General features: G+C 44.5%; 1 protein-coding gene across 3 annotated transcripts in view; it reads left to right on the top strand.

Moving 5' to 3' along the window:
* Positions 1-15,972, top strand: part of LOC146046198 (serine/threonine-protein kinase D1-like) — a 179,286-nt gene that overhangs the window by 149,027 nt on the left and 14,287 nt on the right. For all 3 annotated transcript variants that reach the window (XM_083165423.1, XM_083165421.1, XM_083165422.1), the window contains exons 16-17: positions 13,479-13,577; positions 15,546-15,813. In XM_083165423.1, the coding sequence (XP_083021549.1) occupies positions 13,479-13,577; positions 15,546-15,813 (367 nt within the window). The remainder of the gene's footprint in view (positions 1-13,478; positions 13,578-15,545; positions 15,814-15,972) is intronic.

The following is a 15,972-nucleotide window of genomic DNA, read 5'->3' as shown; positions in this document are numbered from 1 at the left end:
TGTAGGCGAAATTTCAAAATTTCTTTTTTTTTTGCAGAGTTTCAATTTTAATACATTTTTCTAAGGAACACAGTAGATTTTACTAGAGAAATGTGACTAAAAATTGATTCCCCCAATTCTTTTGTTTTCATAAATATCCTATATGTGGCCCTAGTGTGCACGTTGACCAAACCCCAGGCTTCATAATAGAAGGAGCACCTACTTGATTTTGGAGCCTCCTTTTTATGAGATTTTTTTTTAGGCACCATGTAGGTTTCTAGGCACCATAAGTGCTAAAAGTTAGGAACCTCCCCCACAAGTCACCCCATTTTGCAAACTACACCCTTCAGGGAATTCATTTAGGGGTATAGTGTACATTTCAAACCCCCAGGGGTTTCACCAATTTTGATACAACTGGGCTGTGAAAATGAAAAAATTTAATTTTTCATTTTCACAGCTCAGTTGTATCAAAATTGGTGAAACCCCTGGGGGTTTGAAATGTACACTATACCCCCTGATGAATTCCCTGAAGGGTGTAGTTTGCAAAATGGGGTCAATTGTGGGGGGGTTCCACTGTATGGGTGCTTCAGGGGTCATTCAACCAGAATCTGTGCTGCAAAATCCAAAAATCACTCCTTCCCTTCTGAGTCCTGCCATGCACCCAACTGGTATTTTTTGGTCACATGTGAGGCATTGCCATACTCGGGAGAAATTGGGGCACAGATTTTGGGGTGCTTTGTCTCCTTCATTCCTTGTGAAAATGAAAAATTTTGAGCCAGATCTGCATTTTTGTGTAAAAAAATTTAATTTTTTACACAAAAATGCAGTTCTGGCTCAAAATTTTTCATTTTCGCAAGGAATGAAGGGGACAAAGCACCCCAAAATCTGTGCCCCAATTTCTCCCGAGTACGGCAATGCCTCATATGTGACCCAAAAATACCATTTGGGTGCATGGCAGGACTCAGAAGGGAAGGAGTGATTTTTGGTGGTGGAATGAATGGTGGGTGCTATGTCGCATTAGCAAGACCCCCGAAGCACCAATACAGTGGAACCCCCCCACATGTGACCCCATTTTGCTCACCAGCTTTGGGAGGGGGGCTGGCGCTGCGACTGGTGGGGGGGTGGGAGGGGTGCTGGCGCTGCGGCAGCCGGGTGGGTGGGAGGGGGGGCTGCCGGGTGGGAGGGGGGGGGGGGGGGGCTGGCGATCGGTGGTGATCGGTGCTGTACTTAACAGCACCGATCACTGTATATATATATATATATATAAATCCAAGAGATCCACACAAGAGATCTGTATCCAGGCTGTTCCTGCTCCGTTGACTATGTGACATCTATTTGGAAAACGCTCCTTGATAAAGGTCCATGTTGGGACCGAAACATCGGGGCTTATATACTGCTTGCTAATAACGATGTTGACTCGTTTGGATTAAAAAACTTTTCTACTTTTATCACAAGGCTGAGTTGTGATTGTGGCGAGTGCTCTGCTTCTACACCATTGTGTGTGGATCTCTTGGATTTGTATTAAGGGGCGTGCGATTGCATGCACCTTTTGCTGGGCACCCCACCGTTGTCTATATTTGGGTGAGAGTGCGGTCTTCCTTTGTTTCTATATATATATATATATATATATGTGTGTGTGTATATATATATATGTGTATATATATATATATATATATATACACATATATATATATATATATATATATATGTGTATATATATATATATATATACATATATACACATATATATATATATATATATATATATTTATATATATATATATAGTTCATAGAAATAAATTTAAAACCAAAATCACAGATTTAAGCAGCTGTGCTGCTGCTGCTGGCGGGGGGGTGGGAGGGGGGCTGGCGCTGCGGCTGCTGGCTGGGTGGGAGGGAGGCTGCCGGGTAGGAGGGCGGACTGCCGGGCGGGTGGGAGGGTGGGCTGCCGCTCGGAGGTGATCGGTGCTGTACTTAACAGCACCGATCACCACCGATCTCTGTGTTACCGAGCGGCTTAGCCGCCGGTAACACAGAAAACGCTGCAATTGGCTGTTCACTTTTGAATAGCCAATCGCAGCGATCGCCGACCGGGGGGGGCACCCCTGCCCCCCCTGGGCGGCGAGGGGGGATGTCTGCTGTCAGGGACAGCAGACATCTCCAAACTGTCACCGCGTCTATAGACGCGGTGACAGTTAGAAGGCATGACGTACATTTATGCCATGTGTCGGGAAGTACTTCCCGACCATGACGTAAATGTACGTCAAATGTCGGGAAGGGGTTAAGGCTATTCTGTGCAGGCTAATATGACCGCGGTCCTTCCACCACTCCAGCGATGCACAGCTGGGCTAAGCTGTAAGCCTGTGCAGGCGGAGGTGGATAATGACGGCAGTCAGAGCTACACCTTACAGGCCAAGATGGCTGCGGCCTCTCCCGTGCCCCAGCGAAGTGCGACTTGGCTGTACTGTCTCTGGGCGTCAGGGTTCGGTGGGATTTGCACTAAGCCAGTGTGTGCGGAGCAGCATATCAGGAGGCTGTAGGTGATGAAAACCAGGCAGAGCAGAGTCTGAGCCCAGGAGCTTCGGATTTTGGCGTCCACGTGAGGCAATGTGGCGCCGGCGTCCGACCTCTGCCCAGGGGCTGTGCAGCAACAAGCCAGATATTTCAGCATAGGGTGGGTGTATTCAAGATTTGAGGCTATAGGAATGTGCCAGGAGGTTTCCCCCCCACTCCACATGTGACCTGGTACAGGTGAGTGGTCACAGGATAGGTGAACAGGATAGCTGTAGCAGGGAGCAGAGGAATAGAACGTCTACTCACATGTCCGCCAAAGCCCCCCCCCCCCCCCCCCACCACCACCAAAAGGTCAGAATTTAACAGACTTCTCAACATGGTGCATTTAAATTACATAGTTACATAGTAGGTAAGGCTGAAAAAGACTTGCGTCCATCTAGTTCAACCTAGTTGTTATTGAACTGACTTGTAAAGACAGATTATATTTCTTATTTGTACCCATGGATGTTATTAACCAATAAGTGTTTGTCCAACCTTATTTTGAACGTATTTAATGTGTCTGCCGATACCACCTCTCCAGGAAGAGAGTTCCAAAGTTTGACTGCTCTGACCGTAAAGAATTTTTTTCTTCTAGCTGTACAAAATCTTTTTTCTTCTAATCTATACTCATGCCCTCGCATCCTAGATTCCTTTCTTGTTGAAAAAAGGGTGTTTGCCAGTTCCTTATATTGGCCCCTGAAATATTTGTACATGTTGAGCATGTCCCCCCTTAAACATCTCTTTTCGAATGTAAATAGTCCCAAATTGCTTAATCTCTCCTCGTACCTTAAATTCTCCATTCCCCTAATAAGCTTTGTTGCTCGTCTCTGGATTTTTTCTAATTCTATGATGTCCTTTTTATAGTGTGGGGCCCAGAATTGTACACCATATTCGAGGTGAGGTCTTACCAATGCTTTATACAGTGGCATTATTACCCTTGAGTCCCTAGATTCAATGCCCCTTTTAATGCATGCTAAAATTTTGTTGGCCTTTTTTGTTGCTACATTACAATGGGCACAACACTCCAGTTTGCTGTCTATTTGGACTCCTAGATAGAGGGTGAAATTTACTAAAGGAAATTTGTAAAAAAATAGGTGTATTTGTATACAGAAATACACTTATTTTTTACATTTACTATCCCGAAAATACGGCAATTTGTATTCGTATTGATATGCTATCAATACGAATACGAATTGCCGTATTTTAGGGATAGTAAGGGGGGAATTTACTAAAGGAAATTTGTAAAAAATAGGTGTAAAAATAGGTGTATTTGTATCCAGAAATACACTTATTTTTGACATTTACTATCCCGAAAATACGGCAATTCGTATTCGTATTGATGTTCTATCAATTTGAATACGAATTGCCATATTATCGGGATAGTAAATGTCAAAAATAAGTGAATTTCTGGAAATAAATACACCTATTTTTTTTACAAATTTCCTTTAGTAAATTTCCCCCTAAATGTCAAAAATAAGTGTATTTCTGGATACAAATACACCTATTTTTTACAAATTTCCTTTAGTATATTTCCCCCAGAGTATTGAATTACCCAATTCCTTTCCGTTAAGGTTATAACTAGCACACTGGTTGTGTCTCCCATGGTGCATAACCTTACATTTATCCACATTGAACCTCATCTTCCACTTTTTAGCCCACTCCTCTAGCTTTGCGAGATCCTTTTGAAGCGTGGTGACATCTTCTGATGATTTAATAACTTTGCTTAGTTTTGTATCGTTCGCAAAGATGGATACATTGCTGAGTAACCCCTGCCAATATTGTTAAAAAAAATGTTAAATAAAATGGGCCCTAACACCGAACCTTGAGGCACTCCACTTAGTACTGGTATTGTATCTGATACGGCATTGTTCACAACCATTCTTTGTTCTCTATTACACAGCCAATTCCCTACCCATCTGCAGATATTTTCACCCAATCCTAGGTCTTCCATTTTATCTAAACCTCTTGTGTGGGACAGTATCAAAAGCCTTAGTGAAATCTAGGAAAATCACATCTACAGCGTTTCCATTATCAAGGTTTTTGCTTACCTCCTCGTAGAACCCTAATAGATTAGTTTGGCATGAACGGTTTTTCACGAACCCATGCTGGTTAGTACTGAGAAGACGGTGACGGTCTAAATATTCCTGGCTACTATTTCTTACAAATCCTTCAAAAAGCTTACCCACTATTGATGTTAAACTAACGGGTCTGTAATTAGCGGGATCGTCCTTTTTTGAATATTGGCACTACCTCTGCTATTCTCCAATCTTTTGGTACTTTACCTGACGATAGTGAATTGCTAAAGATATAATGTAGAGGGGTAGCTAGTTCATCCCTTAATTCCTTTAGTACCCTCAGATGAATTCCATCTGGCCCTGGTGATTTATTTGTTTTGATTTTGCTGAGCTTCAGTATTATTTCCTTGGGCATAAAATCAACAATGAGATCAGCCTTATTTGTCCCATTAGTTTTAGATGCCCGTTCCACAGTCTGCTCTCCTTTAGTAAATACTGATGAGAACAACTCATTTAACAGTTTTGCTTTTCCCTTATCTTCAGTAACACTTTTTCCACTGATATCCGTTAGTGTGTCTATGTTTTCCTTAATTATACGCTTACTATTTACGTATTTAAAAAATGTCTTGGGGTTGGTTTTGCTTTCAATGGCTATGTGCTCTTCATATAGTTTTTTAGCTGCTTTGATTACCCCTTTACAAGTTTTGTTTGAATCTTTGTATTTTGCGAACGCCTCCTCATTTAAGTTATTTTTATAGAATTTAAATGCTCTTGTTTTATTGTTGATAGCTGACTTTTTTTGTCCAACCATGGTGGCATTGATATGTACTGTATGTCTATATATTCACTCAAAATAAAGCCTTGTCTTGCTCTACATTTGAATACAAAGCTTAATTACCCATAACACCTAGGATTACCTGATGGCATTAGTAAAATAAATCACATGATAAATACCTCCAAACTGTCATGTTTTTCATTGGACTGTACCGTTGTTGTTTTTTTTAAGATAGTCCCACGTCCCATTTGTGACCAACAGTATCCTGTGGTGGGGGGGGGGGGGGGGAGGCAGTTGGGAGTTCCCCCCTGCCCACCACTGCTCTGGTGTGCACATATTGTATGGCCTTGTGGGAGTGGCATAATTATGGGCCACACTCCCAAATTCCAAAGGCCATGCAAGCGTCACTCTACAGTGTGCTCTAATGTTGGTGTCACACCAGGGGTCTGAGTCGATGAGACAAAGACCTCTGGTGGGGGTCTGGATCGGTATTGAAACAGGGCAGGCTGTAGGGAACCCCCGTGCATATACTTTGCACGACAGTGCACCCAGAGGCAGTAAACAGTCAAATGTAAAATAGAACTAGATTTATTGGCAAAAGGTTGTAACAGGTAAATGCAGGTAAAGTATGCAAGATGGTATGAGACAGTCACAGCAATGGCAATACTTTACAATGATGAAATGTAGATGGATCGATGGTGGAACATCGGATGCAGTTTGGGTTGATGTATCAGGAGTATCGGACTGTAGCTGTAGATCTGTATCCGGAATATCGGACTGGATCAATGGAAACTTGGAATCCGGAATATTGGACTGGATCGATGGTGGAACATCGGATGGGAATGGAAACCCGGAGCTAGGAGGATACCTCCTTGAGGTGAGTCTGGGAGACAGTGGTGGATCACAGGTGATGATAACCTGGACACTTCACAGGAGATGGTAAACCTGGAGAATACACAGGGGAAAGAGAAACACCAGCAGGAGACACTTGCATGCATGGATGACAAATGAAGCACTAGCAAAGTGCAGGAGTCCTCCTAGCACCTTTTTATACCTGAAGGTGGGAGGAGACTTGGCTGGCTAATGACTAAAGCAATAATGAGTGCAGCTGTAGTGAGCTGAGGCATCAGGCAAGATTGCAGGCCTTGCTGCACAGCTGCAGCATTAGGCAGTCACTGGAAAGACTGTAGGGAGACACTTGAAGGTAAAAAATAATGTTTGTTTTACCCAGATCGTGACAGTTGGGAGGTATGCATGATATAATACATGGGGTGACATTCTATGCTATGCGCTAAATGCGCATGTTTAATTCGCACCCTGTATCGCCGCAAATCGCCTATTTAGAAATCGCATTTTTCAGCCTAAATGCGCATATTTAATGTGATGCGCATTGGAGGCTGAAAAGTGCGAATAGGGGCGATTTGCGGCGATGTGGTGCGCTGGTTTTAGTCCTGAAAATGTGCGATTTTCATGTGTGAAAATCGCACATTTGCAGGACAGCGCAAGGTGTAAAAAAAAGAACCGAGCGCGGGGTCCCCCGCCCGAGTGTAACCAGCCCCGGGCTCACTGAGCCGGTGCTGGTAACATAAAATCAGGGTCCCCGACAAATAGGGGTCCCCTTGATTTTATGAAACCAGCACCAGACTCAAGGTCCGGCGCTGGTTCCCAAAATACGGGGGACAAAGTGACTAGGGGTCCCCCGTATTTTAAGAACCAGCACCGGACACAACCAAAATACACAAACTATGGTGAATACACTTGCGATGTCTTTAAGCTGATCACTAGATTCTCAGGTGGATAAGAATATGTCGCCTCCACCGAGAGACCAGAATTAGGGCCACAGAAAAGGTCAAATTGACGATGTAAAACCAACGGGGGTATTGCCCCCTGCAACTGACCTCTCTGTTGTGCCCTATAGGCATATAAAGGTTTCTTTTAATCCAAAACGTCTGGTTATTCCAATTGGATCAGAGCTCACCTTATGTAGGTGCCCTATGGGCACGTAGCAGTATCTTTTACGTCCCTCAGGTCAGTCAGCGTGTCAATCACCACCAGTCCAGGGTTGATGAAAAAACTTTTATTCCAATCATAGATGATCCATACACGAAATAACAATAAAAAATGGCAATAAAAATGGCTAAAAAATTTTAAAAAGGTACTGATGGGGTCCAGCACGGGAAAAAAACTTCCGACCACCTCTACCTCACCCGGGTTTTTAGAGGAGAAGGTGGGTGTCTCATAGATGGAACAAAGACACAGGAACACCCAACAGTTACCTTGTGTGGTCCTCCTACCAACGCGTTTCGGGCCTCACCTGGGGCCCTTTGTCAAGGTATGGAGGATATGGAGTGGGACCAGGTATATATACCTGTCCCTATTTGCATAAAACATGGTGCACTGTAAAACATGTAACGGATTCCATCTTAAATAAAACCTAAGTAATACAATACGCCAGTGCTAATTGTTATCACATCCTTAGTTAGAATCACATGAAATACCATAACAATGAAGGGTACATATATACATATAACAAGCATATGCCCATACGTCACTTCCGTCACGGAGAAATGACAGATTAACTGGATATGCGGCATTCAGAAAAAACGGAGAGACGCATCCATTCGGGGGAGCCACACAGTTTATGACTGTATGCACAAACCGATGCTTGTTATATGTATATATGTACCCTTCATTGTTATGGTATTTCATGTGATTCTAACTAAGGATGTGATAACAATTAGCACTGGCGTATTGTATTACTTAGGTTTTATTTAAGATGGAATCCGTTACATGTTTTACAGTGCACCATGTTTTATGCAAATAGGGACAGGTATATATACCTGGTCCCACTCCATATCCTCCATACCTTGACAAAGGGCCCCAGGTGAGGCCCGAAACGCGTTGGTAGGAGGACCACACAAGGTAACTGTTGGGTGTTCCTGTGTCTTTGTTCCATCTATGAGACACCCACCTTCTCCTCTAAAAACCCGGGTGAGGTAGAGGTGGTCGGAAGTTTTTTCCCGTGCTGGACCCCATCAGTACCTTTTTAAACTTTTTTAGCCATTTTTATTGCCATTTTTTATTGTTATTTCGTGTATGGATCATCTATGATTGGAATAAAAGTTTTTTCATCAACCCTGGACTGGTGGTGATTGACACGCTGACTGACCTGAGGGACGTAAAAGATACTGCTACGTGCCCATAGGGCACCTACATAAGGTGAGCTCTGATCCAATTGGAATAACCAGACGTTTTGGATTAAAAGAAACCTTTATATGCCTATAGGGCACAACAGAGAGGTCAGTTGCAGGGGGCAATACCCCCGTTGGTTTTACATCGTCAATTTGACCTTTTCTGTGGCCCTAATTCTGGTCTCTCGGTGGAGGCGACATATTCTTATCCACCTGAGAATCTAGTGATCAGCTTAAAGACATCGCAAGTGTATTCACCATAGTTTGTGTATTTTGGATTGTATGGTTGGGATTGGTAATCCCAGGTGTCTACAAGTGCTGAAGTCTTTTGGCGCGGATTATTCCAACATATTCTTGGAAAACCGGACACAACCAGCCAGCAGGCTAATGCCACAGCCGGGGGGAGACTTTTTATACAAGTCCCCCCGGCCAAAGCATTAACCCCCTGGCTGGTCAGCATGGGCAGGGGTCCTGGGGAAGTGGGGACCCCCCCAATGAAGGGGTCCCCCCCCTCCAGGACTTACCAGCCCATGCTGATAGTCCGGGGCTGTCCTCCATGCCCCTGGGCTGTGGGCATGGAGCTGATGCTTTGTGTAAAAAAAAGAATGTCAACTATTGTTTTACACTGGCGAACTATCAGTCCCAGCAAGCCTACCCCGCATGCTGGGACTTGGGGAACCACAAGTCCCAGCATGCGGGGCATTAAAGTGCCCGCTGGCACTTGTAGTTCTGCAGTGTAAAAAATAGTGCACAAAATCACACTGACACCCTGAAAAATAAAACTTTAATACACACAAAACACACTGATACTTACCTACCTTGAGCCCGTAGGTCGGACCCTGGATCCTGGATTCGTCCTCCGGGGCTCCAGGGCAGAAGAGTCCGGTTCCGGGGCCTTGGTCCTGGTTCCGGGGCTGGTCCTGGGGTTCCGGGGCTCCTGGCGTGAAGAATCCGGGGTCCGGGATCCGTGGTAGTCCAGAGGGGTACCTAAGGAGGAAAATCCTACTCACCTGCTCCCCGGCGGCGACCTCCGGTGACAGCGCTGCTCCCGACTGGTACCCGGCTTCAAGGAGTTGGTCCGGCGCTGAGATGTTGCTCCCTCGACGTCTCTGAACAGAATGATTTCTCGGACAATCAGGAGCCGAGAAAGTCGGCTCCTGATTGGCCAGAAATCATTCTGAATATAGACGCCGACGGAGTAACATCTCAGCGCATCCAGAGCAGAGATGTTACTCCGTCGGCGTCTATATTCAGAATGATTTCTGGCCAATCAGGAGCCGACTTTCTCGGCTCCTGATTGGCCGAGAAATCATTCTGTTCAGAGACGTCGAGGGAGCAACATCTCAGCGCCGGACCAACTCCTTGAAGCCGGGTACCAGTCGGGAGCAGCGCTGTCACCGGAGGTCGCCGCCGGGGAGCAGGTGAGTAGGATTTTCCTCCTTAGGTACCCCTCTGGACTACCAAGGATCCCGGACCCCGGATTCTTCACGCCAGGAGCCCCGGAACCCCAGGACCAGCCCCGGAACCAGGACCAAGGCCCCGGAACCGGACTCTTCTGCCCTGGAGCCCCGGAGGACGAATCCAGGATCCAGGGACCGACCTACGGGCTCAAGGTAGGTAAGTATCAGTGTGTTTTGTGTGTATTAAAGTTTTATTTTTCAGGGTGTCAGTGTGATTTTGTGCACTATTTTTTACACTGCAGAACTACAAGTGCCAGCGGGCACTTTAATGCCCCGCATGCTGGGACTTGTGGTTCCCCAAGTCCCAGCATGCGGGGTAGGCTTGCTGGGACTGATAGTTCGCCAGTGTAAAACAATAGTTGACATTCTTTTTTTTACACAAAGCATCAGCTCCATGCCCACAGCCCAGGGGCATGGAGGACAGCCCCGGACTATCAGCATGGGCTGGTAAGTCCTGGAGGGGGGGGACCCCTTCATTGGGGGGGTCCCCACTTCCCCAGGACCCCTGCCCATGCTGACCAGCCAGGGGGTTAATGCTTTGGCCGGGGGAACTTGTATAAAAAGTCTCCCCCCGGCTGTGGCATTAGCCTGCTGGCTGGTTGTGTCCGGTGCTGGTTCTTAAAATACGGGGGACCCCTAGTCACTTTGTCCCCCGTATTTTGGGAACCAGCGCCGGACCTTGAGTCTGGTGCTGGTTTCATAAAATCAAGGGGACCCCTATTTGTCGGGGACCCTGATTTTATGTTACCAGCACCGGCTCAGTGAGCCCGGGGCTGGTTAGACTCGGGCGGGGGACCCCGCGCTCGTTTTTTTTTTTATTTAACCATTTATTTTATTTTTTACAGCAGAACCCTGCACGGAACATTGCGATCTGTGCAGGGTTCTGCCTAATTCGCCTAACAGACCCAGGTCTGAAATAAGTGCGATAATTAGTCACTTAAATAATGCGATGTGCAAATGCGCATAGCATTAAATAAGCGACTTGTATACTTTTCTGTGCGCAAACATCTGGATGCGATAAAAATGCAAATTAATCTCGCATTTTTATTCACCAGACATTTACGCACAAAATATGCGATTTCAGCCCCTGTGCGCATCCCATTAAATCGGCGATTTAATGGGAAAATGCGATAGCGCCATTTTGTGGTCTAATTACCGCAAAATAGCGCTAATCGCATATCATAGAATGTCACCCATGATATCACTAAGTCACATCATGACATCAGTTATTGTTATATCAGTGATATCTTTTGTTTATTAATGATTTCATCATATAATCCTTGGGGTTAAAGTTTTCCTTGTAACTTTAATAATGAAATAACCTGTTTATAGAATATATAGAACATTTTTTGAGCGGTTTCAAAAGTTTTTTTTTCTTCTGTTGAGTGTATTAAGATATTTACCACAAAATAAATACCTATCTACTACTTATTGTCACAACTCAAACAGCCAGTCCAGGCTGGGTTTAATAATAAAAAGCTCATAAAGTTGCTTGCCTATCCAGTTTATGCATTCCTAATCCTGTGTAGGGATGGCCATCAACCATTGATCACTCATAATTGATGGTACATATCCGATGTAGAATGCCTTTTCCATTGATGGTGTAGAACCAACTGATTTCCATCCATCGATAGCACCGTATAACTGATTATTTTTTTTACAAGCATTGTTCTGCCCCAACACTTGTGAAGCTCCGCCCCCAGGATCTGATTGGCCCATGGGACAGTCAGTCAAAGAACAGGGATAACCAGCAGATGGTGAAACCAGCAATGTTATCCCCTGCATAGTTGGATACCTGCCATATTGCCATAGAAGAACACCACACCGATGTCCATCCCTAATACTGTGTATTACATGATGATGATGTTAATAAACAGAATGTTGCTGCAGATCTATCAGGGAGATACAAAAGAGCCAGCAGTATCAATGTGAAACTGATATCCAGGCAGGAACTTGTACAATTCACATGACATACATTACAGCTAAAATCTTTGGACATGCTAAAGACACATTTTCCTTAGGCAAAGAGTGTTACATGAACTCCATGCACACATCCTTGTATTATATACAATTGACAAAATGACTGCAATCTTGGCAAATTACACATCAGTTCATACTGTAGATTTTCTTTCATAATTACTATGGATAAATTGTTATTTTCTGAAACAAAAACAAAGAAATCAACTTGGGCATGATCATACCTCCCAGCTATCCTGATTACAGCGGAACAGTCCTGCTACTTGGACACTGTCCCACCCATGGGTCGCAGTATCAGGTGGGGGGCAGTTGGGGGAGCTGGTGATAACTGCGGCTCTGCACTGCATCGGGCATCTATTAGTGCAGAGAGAGGTGCCCTCAAAATGATTGGACCTCTGATTGCCACTTTGGACCACCTCCTGCTCATTCATCTGATCACCATTGGTAATACCATCAACACCCGGCTTGGAAGTTACAGACCACCATTGGGACAGTTCATCGCAATACTGGTTGAGGTTTCAGGACCGATCCCTCCAGCGATACCTGGGATAAATTTCCAATTTGGACTGCATTCCATCAGGACTCACTCCAACGGATCAGTGCAGGTTATATAACTTTGGTCCCCCACCACTTGGTCCAACCAACACTTTGCCCATCATTCGCCCCATTTCTTTAATTCAAGTTGTGTAATTTTTAATTGTGTAATAAATTGTTATATTATGAAATTTCTGAGTGTCTCTCACTGTTAGTGCTGCTTAAAAAAACTTTTTCTTGTTTGCACATTCTAAGAGTCTGACCATTCCCTTAAATAAGCAGCTGCTATAGGAAAGCAACTTTGGTACTAGCGCTCAATTTTCAACCCAGGTTGAATCACCCTTTCGCATGACTCGGCATACCTGTTTACACTGCTCGCTATCCAGGTCCTGCCCATGTTCTACCCTGGTCAGGACCTGGGTAGAAGTCCCGTGTAAAGGGATGCGGGTTAACCCCTTTTACACCGCTGCTGATCCCAGGTCCACAAGGGAAAAACCTTTTGCGGTAGTGTAAAAGGGGTATTACAGGCATGTCCAAACTGTGGCCCTCCAGCTGTTGTGAAACTACACATCCCAGCATGCATTGCATTAGTTTTAGCATTCCCTAATAGCAAAACTGTGGCAAGGCATGATGGGATATGTAATTTCACAACAGCTGGAGGGCCATAGTTTGGACATGCCTGGGGTATTAGATAATACTTAAAATCTCTCCGCTTTATCCATCTCCAAGGATTGATACATCTCCTCCATAATCACAACCACAATCGGACAGTAAATACTCAAGACACTTGTTACTCCAAATACTGTAATACTTCACTTTTAAACTTTGTACAACTAAATGCAAATCTTGTGAATAAGAGACTAATTTTGTATAACAGATTGTATAAATCAAATCTTGGTTTAATTGATTCATTAAATACATAATGTTATATAAACTTGCTTGAAAATACGTCATTTTATTAATGATTTCTAATTGACTGCATTATTCTTTGTAGATACTGATGGCCCTGCGACACCTTCATTCTAAGAATATTGTTCATTGTGATCTCAAACCAGAAAATGTACTTTTGGCAACGGAAGAGGCATTTCCACAAGTAAGGATCTGGACAGAAAATAACACTTCAGTTATCCTGGGGGAAATTTATCAAAGTTAAAGGGCCTACACACTGGGCGATTTCAGGGCATTTTGTAAGCAATCTTACTAAATCGCTTAGAAAGTGCCCCTACATCGCTCCGTGTAGGGGCAACAGTGATAGCGATGCAGCATATCCAGCATGCCGGATAAATCCATAATCACTGGGCACTGTGACAGATCACTCAGCACACAGCGCTGACACATTGCTGTGTGCTGAGCAATCTTGCTGAGTGTTATGAGCAGGGCTTAAAGTGGTCATGCAGAGGTGCGGGAACTCATTTCTCTATGCAACCTAATTAACCCTCCTCCCCTCCCCCCCAATAGGCAGAAACAGGGCCCGAGGTAGGGTTTTTGGCATCCCCCTGCAAACTAGAATACTATTCTGTGAGAATTACTGTGTAGGGCCAATGTGGAGGTAAAAATGTTCCACCTCACCATTGGAGGTTGTGGAACTCAGTTCCACCCCATTCCCCATCACTTTAAGCCCTGGTTATGAGCGATCTAGCATCGCTCAGAACGCTCAGCAAATATCCATGTGTGTAGGATGCTTACAAGGGAGAGAAAATGCAGAGAGATGTATTAGCTAGTTAGCTTTATGTCATTTTACAGGCTGTGTTTGAAAAAGATCAGGAACTGATTGGTTTGTACTTTATATACTTCCACTTAATCTCTTTCTACACTTTAAAACTTTTAGGCAGGGTTGCCGACCCTCCCGGAATTTTCCGGGAGTCTCCCGAAAATCGGGTCCCCCCTCCCGGCCCCCGGAAGGGTGGGCAACCCTCCCGGATTCAGGGGGCACCCCCGCTGTCCCCCGGATCGCGGCATTAAAATGCCGCAATCCTCGGGTTTCAGAGGAGGGTGCGGAGCTAAAATGACACAATCGTGTCATTTTAGCCCGCCCCCTCCACGGAGATCCGTAAATTTACTGGTTTAGCATCATGGGGGTGTTGCTTAGTGATGTCTCGCTTAAGCCCCGCCCCCTGAGCGGCTGCTGAAACTCTCCTCTCCGGGCTTCTCCCGGAGAGGAGAATAACAAAGTCGGCAACCCTGCTTTTAGGTGATATTTTGACTTTTGTAAGATGTAGGTATTCACACATTGGAGATATAGTTGAGCCATGAATTTGCACAATAGATTCTTTGGATGACCAATGCTTCTGAGAGGGACTGCCTCTGTCCATTTCCCCTACCCTTAAACCAAGCATGTCCAAACAATGGCCCTCCAGCTGTTTTGACACACAAGTCCCATCATGCCTTGCCACAGTTTTGGTATTAGGTTTATGCAAACTGTGGCAAGGCATGCTGGGATGTGTAGTTTCACAACAGCTGGAGGGCCACAGTTTGGACATGCATGATTAAACCATATGACGTGTGCACCATCAGTCACTGGCCTCATCAGGACATATTGGGTGTGTCACCCAATATGATGCAGTTAGGAGCTAGGCATGGTGGTTATGGATGTATAAAGAATGGCATTTCGTTCTTCTAGTGCCCACTTATCTATTAAAATGCTCCAAGGTGGAGCTCACCCTGAACACTTAGATGAGTTGCTACCATGTGATAAAAACATTAAAATATTTAAACATATAAATATTAAAGAGCCCTGATGCACTCTTATGGAAATAAAGAAAATATATAGGCACAAGTCTACACAGTACTAACAAGACGGACATTCTCACAAACATACAAAACCTTGTGCAGAACATTTTTTACAGAGTTCAGAATGTTGACTTGCTGTCCAGATGCTTTACACGTGGTCATAACAGTCATCAGGCCCATTTGCACAAATAGAGGTGTATCTCACAGACTTACATTTTATGGTGTATGGTCTGAAAATGTATTTTATTTTATAGTTCTAGTTTTAAGTAATGTTAAGTAAAGTTTATGGAAAAACTTTTACTTCTTCCCATCTTATTTTCTTTCGCCTAAGATAAAACTTTGTGATTTCGGCTTTGCTCGCATTATTGGTGAAAAGTCTTTCCGGAGGTCAGTTGTTGGGACTCCTGCTTACTTGGCTCCTGAAGTTTTGAGGAACAGCGGCTACAATCGTTCCCTGGATATGTGGTCAGTTGGCGTGATCATCTATGTCAGCCTCAGCGGTACCTTTCCCTTTAACGAGGATGAAGATATAAATGATCAGATCCGGAATGCAGCTTTTATGTTTCCAAAGAACCCATGGAACGAGATCTCAAATGATGGTGAGTAGGAGTCTGAGTTAGACGTAGTTGCGGCCTTCCTTGGGCATTTTGCTTAAGTTACACCTGTAACTATATGCCAATGCTGCTACAAAGCCCTCCCCTGGAGTACATCCGTATGTCTGGATGTGCAAGAACTACAATCATGCTTTTCTATGTCTT

This window comes from Crinia signifera, chromosome 11, assembly GCF_055691185.1.
Source record: "Crinia signifera chromosome 11, ASM5569118v1, whole genome shotgun sequence".
NCBI classification, from domain to species: Eukaryota; Metazoa; Chordata; class Amphibia; order Anura; family Myobatrachidae; genus Crinia; species Crinia signifera.
This window is presented reverse-complemented; position numbering and strand designations above follow the sequence as displayed.